General features: G+C 45.2%; 1 protein-coding gene across 1 annotated transcript in view; it reads right to left on the bottom strand.

The window, feature by feature from the left end:
• Positions 1-3716: 3716 nt before the first annotated feature.
• myog (myogenin) overlaps positions 3717-7500 on the bottom strand; it is a gene marked incomplete at its 5' end in the record, with an annotated part of 4448 nt that continues 664 nt past the window's right edge. The window contains 3 exon segments of the mRNA XM_080846844.1: positions 3717-4425; positions 5296-5401; positions 7330-7500. The exon segment at positions 7330-7500 is cut by the window's right edge and continues 480 nt beyond it. Of these exon segments, the coding sequence (XP_080702970.1) occupies positions 4307-4425; positions 5296-5401; positions 7330-7500 (396 nt within the window). The 3' untranslated portion in view covers positions 3717-4306.

Below are 7500 nucleotides of genomic sequence, written 5' to 3'. Positions count from 1 at the left end.
TGATGGTCCCCAGTACACTTGTGTGAGGACGTTACCGTGGCGACGCTGTTATTGATCACTTGTGTGAGGACGTTACCGTGGCAACCAGTTATTGACCACTTGTGTGAGGACGTTACCGTGGACGAAGCTGTTATTGATCACTTCGACAAATACTCATGTGCAGTGATGAGTTCATTCCAGTTGACCAGATACGGTTAACAAGAACAAGGCCAAGGTCCATAACTCTCTCTCTCTCTGTCCCTCTCTCTCTCTCTGTTCCTCTCTCTCTCTCTGTCTCTGTCACTCTCTCTGAGTTTCTCTCTCTATCTCTGTGTATCTCTGTCTCTGTCTCTCTCGCTCTCTATCTCTGTGTCTCTTTATCTCTCTCTGTTCCTCTCTCTCTCTCTGTCTATCTCTCTCTCTGAGTCTCTCTCTCTATCTCTGTGTATCTCTCTCTCTCTATGTTTCTCTGTCTCTCTCTGTGTGTTCCTCTCTCTCTCTCTCTCTCTCTCTCTGTCCCTCCTTCTCTCTCTACCCATGACTGTCATCCCTGATCATCCACATCACAGTTAATAAAGCTCTTCAGATTGAAACCGATTCAAGTGAAGTGGATGTAACAAAACAAGCAATAGTGAACTGCATCGGTACACACTGAGGATTCGCTGGACCACACATCTTAGTCAAACTCATCTTTGCTCCCCGATGCTGGGTGTTGTCATGGACACACATCTCAGTCAAACTCATCTTTGCTGGACACCCCGATGCTGGTTGTTGTCAAGGTTACTGCCCTGCGGAGAGAAGAACTATGAAGGCAACTGTGTCAACATTCACTTTGTCATCTTCAAGAATCCGGGTGACTGATCTCGTGGAAAGCCGTGTTTAAGATGCTGTTCCGATGTTCCAAGGCATCAATTTAGAGGAGCTTGACTAGCATCACACTTGATTAGCATCACAGAGAACTAACTTCAGGGCTGCCTTCACACCTGGCTATCGGAGGGGACAGCACCAGGTGATAGTGAACCAGGTGATAGTGAACCAGGTGATAGTGAACCAGGTGATAGTGAACCAGGTGATAGTGAACCAGGTGATAGTGAATGGCTATCGGAGGGGACAGCACCAGGTGATAGTGAACCAGGTGATAGTGAACCAGGTGATAGTAAACCAGGTGATAGTGAATGGCTATCGGAGGGGACAACACCAGGTGATAGTGAACCAGGTGATAGTGAACCAGGTGATAGTGAACCAGGTGATAGTGAACTAGGTGATAGTAAACCAGGTGATAGTGAATGGCTATCGGAGGGGACAGCACCAGGTGATAGTGAACCAGGTCATAGTGAACCAGGTCATAGTGAACCAGGTCATAGTGAACCAGGTGATAGTGAATGGCTATCGGAGGGGACAGCACCAGGTGATAGTGAATGGACAGTCTTTAGTCTTTCCCTCAACCCAGTGCCCATGCTCATCCATCAGTCAGTGTTTCTTGTAGGTCTGCTAAGCTGCTAAGAGCACCAGGTTTGTGGGTTTGAATACTATGGCGTAAACATACTGATATAACGTGTGTAGGTTCAGCTAGATGAGAGAGAGTGTGTGTGGGTTTGAATACTATGGCGTAAACATACTGATATAACTTGTGTAGGTTCAGCTAGATGCATCTGCTATGTTAATCAATATAAATAATTCCAAGGGCGGCATATGAAAATGAAACGCTGTTGTTCCTTTACAGAAAGCTGAGAGTGCAGACAATGAAGCGAGGGTCCTGATTGGCTGACTGCTAGTTCACACTGACATAACAGACATTATAACAGCACGGGTGTAATAACCTTTCCTTCATCCAATCAGAGCTCAGCTCACCACTGGTGGCCCGTGTCGTTGCTTTAGAATCATCCTCCCAGTAAAGACACATTTGGATGCAGCCCAGTAGTGTTCAGGTCCAGCCTCGGAGTCCACACTTGTCCCTCTTAGCCATCCATACAACCACACACACACACACACACACCCACCTTCGCTGCTCTGGCAACCAATCAAATCCTCTCGCACGAGTCACCCAGCCAGTAGACATGTAGCCAGCGCGGGTGGGTGGTCTTGTTTTAAATGCTGCTGTGACCCAGTTCATGTGCTGACTGGGCATATTTAGCCATTGTCTCCATGGTTACCTTGCACACACACACACACACAGCAGGGCGCCGGGGGGAAACGCCACAATGCAGACACTGCTCCTGCAGGCCACCAGGGGGCACTGTTGTAAACATGGGATACAGTACAGCATTCTACCTTCTGTCTTTCACACTAAATCACAAGTGTAATTCTCACACTGAAGTATGAAAAAGTGTATATTTGCGTAATAGTACGTCTGCTACTACTACTACTACTACTACAACTACTACTACTACTACTACTACTGTTATTTTTACAGCTGATGTCTTGAATATATTCCAACAGATGTTATGTGCTACTGTGGCAGCTAAACGTTCTGTATGTGTGTATGTATGTACGTATGGATGTATGTGTGTATTTTATGCCAAGTATGAGACAATGCTGACAAAATCAAGTCTTCATTTTCTTTTGGTTATTTAAATGTCATGTATGAAACACAACTAAGTAAAAATTGTTTTTAGATTAAAAATCAACATGTGAGTTCATTTTTTAAAGACAGGCTGCATGTACTTGACAGAGTAAGATTTGTGTTTATTTGTTTAGAAGCCATACTCTCAACCACATGTCCACTGATTGTCACCTCAGCGTCAGTGTTGTGTGTGACGCAGCGGATCACTGTGATCGTGTGTGTGACCTGCTACTGGAGGGGGAAGTGTGTGTGTGTGTGTGTGATGTGCTACTCGAGGGCAGCGCGTAACACGCAACTCGAGTGTGTGTGGAGTGTGTGACAGTTCAATAGAAGGGTAGTAACAGGTGCAGCTGTTGTTTTCCTTCAACATCTCCCTCTGATCTACATAAGCGTGCGTGTGTGTGTGTGTGTGTGTATGTGTGTTTGTGTGTGTGTGTGTGTGTGTGTGTGTGTGTGTGTGTGTGTGTGTGTGTGTGTGTGTGTGTGTGTGTGTGTGTGTGTGTGTGTGTTTGTGTGTGTGTGTGTGTGTGCGTGTTTGTGCCACCATCTCTCTGATATACTCCTCTACTTATGCGTGTATGTATGTATGCAAGTGTCTGTGTGTTTTCTGTGTTTGTGTGTGTGTGTGTGTCACCATCTTTCTCTGATCTTCTCATCTACTTATGGGTGTGTGTGTGTGTTTGCATACTTGTGTTCATATGTGTGTGTGTGTGAGTGTGCCACCGTCTCTCTATGATATACTCCTCTACTTATGCGTGTATGTATGTATGCATGTGTCTGTGTGTTTGTGTGTATGTGTGTGTGTGTGTGTGTGACCATCTTTCTCTGATCTTCTCATCTACTTATGCGTGTGTGAGTGTCCCTGTACGTGTATGGATGGATGGCAGGCGGATGAGTGTGTGTGTGTGTGTGTGTGTGTGTGTGTGTGTGTGAGCATATTTAGTGCATTTCCACACACTGCACACAGTCAATAGATATATTTTTAAGGTTTAGTGTAATGTAGACGGCCGTATCTTTCATTCAAAGAATACTAGCCTTGTCCAAAAGGAAAGTGTGACACACATGTTTGACCTATTACATGTTTTTGTTTCATTAGATATGTTCAGGATCCATTATGGTTCAAGTGATACCATTGTGTGCAATTGACAGAAAGTTTTACATAAAAGTTATTTGCAATAATTTATTTTTTCTTTTAATGAAAACAAATACAGAAATACACAACAATCTTTCTTATAAAAGTCCAAATAACTTAGCAAAACAACAAATAAAAAATAAAATGGCAAAACCACTCTGTAGAAAAAGGAACGTATTTACATCACTAGTTCAGGACCAGTGTCCAGTAAAGCAGAAATTGGTCAAAACTGCTGAATAAGGTATTGGCCCCGCAAATTACCCCTTTTTGGTAAGCATAACACACACACACACATAAAATGAAGAAAACACAAAAACAGGTGTTTTTAAAAAAAGGAAAACACAGATCTGCATTAAGTTGGGGTCGGAAAAACTCTACACATCTCTTTCCTACTCTCCCCAAGAGAAAAGATCAACTTCTGGAGAAAACAATATGGACCACAAGGTTTGCTTGGAAATATCGCCGGCTCATTCGCTGGTTGTTGAAGGTTCGTGATTGGCTCCCTCCCGTGTTGCTAGGCAGAGTACTGCTGTTTCAGATGGGTGTGGGTGTGTGTATGGAGAGGGGTGTAGCGGTGGTCATCGAACCCTACGTACGCCTGACCCCCCCACCCCCCCCTTGTGGTGTGTGCTTTATTTGGAAATGTCGAGCGGGTAGGAAATGGGCGTGGTGTTGGCATCCGTGATGCTGTCGACGATGGACGTGAGAGAACGCAGGTTGGTCTGCTCTGACGAGTCATCATGCAGCAGGTCTACAGGAAAACAACAACAACAAACAAACAAACACTATAAAAAACTGACACGTGACTATAAACACTAATAATAATAAACAATAAACACTAATAATAATAAACGGTAATAATAATAAACAACAAACGCTAATAATAATAAACAATAAATGCTAATAAACACATATATATATATATATATATATATGTATCTTTACTTAAATCTGAATCAGGTACACTGGTCTGCTGTGGTGTAAACACAATGACGTTTTGTTCCCTTTTCTAAACTATAGTCTGTTTGAAATAACATGAGACACATGTGAGTGGATCTGGGCCGTGGTGTGTGTGAGCTGGTCCATGGGAGACATGTGTGTGTGTGTGTGTGTGTGAAATGGTCTATAGGAGACTCGTGTGTGTGTGTGTGTCATGGCCCATAGGAGACTCGTGTGTGTGTGTGTGTGTGTGTGTGTGTGTGTGTGTGTGTGTGTGAGTGTATCTGGGCTGTGGTGTGTGTGAGATGGTCCATAGGAGACTTGTGCGGGAGACTTGTGCGGCATAGGAGACTTGTGCGGTGGTTTCAGTGGAAATGTTGGGTGAGTGTATGGGCTGTACTGGGTACTCTCTGATTTCTCTGGTTCTGTGGGTGAGTATTATGGGCTGTCACACACACACACACACACACACACACTCTTACCCTCGTGGCTGGTGGTGTACGCGGTGGCACACACACACACACACACACACTCTTACCCTCGTGGCTGGTGGTGTACGCGGTGGCACACACACACACACACACACACACACACACACACTCTTACCCTCGTGGCTGGTGGTGTAGGCGGTGGCACACACACACACACACACACACACACACACACACACACACACTCTTACCCTCGTGGCTGGTGGTGTAGGCGGTGGCACAGTGGTCCGAGGCGCTGCTCCACTCCGGGCTGCTGCAGCAGGTGCTGCCCGACCCCTGGTCGCTAGATGAGGACACCTGTTGCCAAGGAGACAAACACACACACACATTGCTGTCAGTCATGCCATCAACAGCCCCACCCCCTCACCAGGCTCTCTAGTCACAAGAGCATCACAGCCTGAGGGCCAATCAGGCTCCTTAGCCACGAGAGCATCACAGCCCGAGGGCCAATCAGGCTCTCTAGTCACGAGAGCATCACAGCCCGAGGGCCAATCAGGCTCTCTAGTCACGAGAGCATCACAGCCCGAGGGCCAATCAGGCTCTCTAGTCACAAGAGCATCACAGCCCGAGGGCCAATCAGCAGGTACTCTTTGTTAGCGCGAACAGGCGGCCATTTTGTTTAGCGGTCACAGGGTGCCATGTTGTGATGACGGGTGAACATGGCACGGTCAGACATGGAGACAGCCATCTTCACAACTACACACAGATATGTTTCACAACCACACACACACACATGTAGGCAGCCATCTTCAAAACAACACACACATGTAGTCAACCACATTCACAACAACACACAGATATGTTTCATAACCACGCGCAGACATGTAGACAGCCATCTTCACAACAACACACAGATATGTTTCTCAACCACACACAGACGTGTAGACAGCCATCTTCACAACACCACCCAGGAATCCAGTCAGGTATGTAGACAGCCATCTCAACAACTACACACAGTAATCCATGCTGAAATAGTTCATGGGTACCCAGACAGGGTAGTTGAGTTGAAATAATTCATAATTAATGATACATTAATTCTAAGGCTCTGTAAGTGGACCAGATCTGACCCATTTGAAGTCACTGCTATCTGCCTGGTCACCACCAATCCAGATTATCCTCAAGCACGCGCGCACACACACACACACACACACACACACACACACACACACACACACACACACACACACGGGTCTATCTGCCTGGTCATCACCAATCTAGATTACCCTCACGGCAGAACAGCTATGCAGACAGGAAACAATCAATGGCCAAGTGTCAGATAGTGTTACAGTGAGGTTCCTTACAAACACTGGCAAGAAATCTAATGACGAATATTAATTAAGTAATTAAGTTCTTCCACAGTCAGCTCATATAATAAATGTTTGAGCCATGAATGTGGATCATGTATAACCACTTTCACTGGATGTATTCAACTTCAGTCAACTATTTATTCATAACACAACAATTCGTTTCTAATCAATTCATTCACAAAATTGACATCCTGATCAGACAATCTCTTCCTCTGCCTGTGTGTCCTGCTGTCCAGAGTCAACTACAGTCATGTCACACACACACACACACACACACACACACACACTCTTCCTCTGCCCGTGTGTCCTGTTGTCCAGAGTCAACTACAGTCATGGCACGTCAAAGTTCACCTCTTCAGCGCTTCTGATCACTCCAGTCATGCCATTTCAATTTCCTCTTTTTCAATGTTACTGTTAGTAAACTTATCCAGACATATTTATTTAACTACATGTTGATACCTCTACCATTTGGTTAAATAATATATATACTGTGCTTACTTCACACTAATGTACTTTTTGCTTATTCAGTGAACTCCCAATCCCTCCCTTCACCTCTCCTCTACCGCCTCTCCCATCCATCTCAATATTTAGTGCAAAAAGTGAAAAAATCATATAAAAGCATATTTAAATAGTATAAAGCATATTTAAATAGTATAAAGCATACTTAAATAGTATAAAAGCATATTTAAATAGTATAAAAGCATACTTAAATATTATAAAAGCATACTTAAATAGTATAAAAGCATACTTAAAAAGTACAAATAGTTAAATAGTATACTTTAGTTACGTTATATCTCTGGCTTAGCCTCCCAATCCCCCTTCCTCTCTCCCCTCACCGTGTACCCCCTTCCCCACACCTGTCACAGGCCGTGAGTGGCTCTGGCTCTGCCTCTGTGTGTGTGTGTGTGTGTGACTCACCCTGGGTGGCTGTGCGGCGCGGTAGTGCAGGCCTCCGGTCTGGTCGTGGTCCTGCTGGTTGAGGGAGCTGACGAGGGCCTGGAGGCGTTCGATGTACTGGATGGCGCTCCGCAGGATCTCCACCTTGGGCAGGCGCTGGTTGGGGTTCATGAGGGTGCTCCGCTTGAGCGC

Source organism: Sprattus sprattus, assembly GCF_963457725.1.
Source record: "Sprattus sprattus genome assembly, chromosome: 10".
Classification (NCBI taxonomy): domain Eukaryota; kingdom Metazoa; phylum Chordata; class Actinopteri; order Clupeiformes; family Clupeidae; genus Sprattus; species Sprattus sprattus.
The sequence above is the reverse complement of the archived record's forward strand: the minus strand, read 5'-3'. Positions and strand labels throughout refer to the sequence as shown.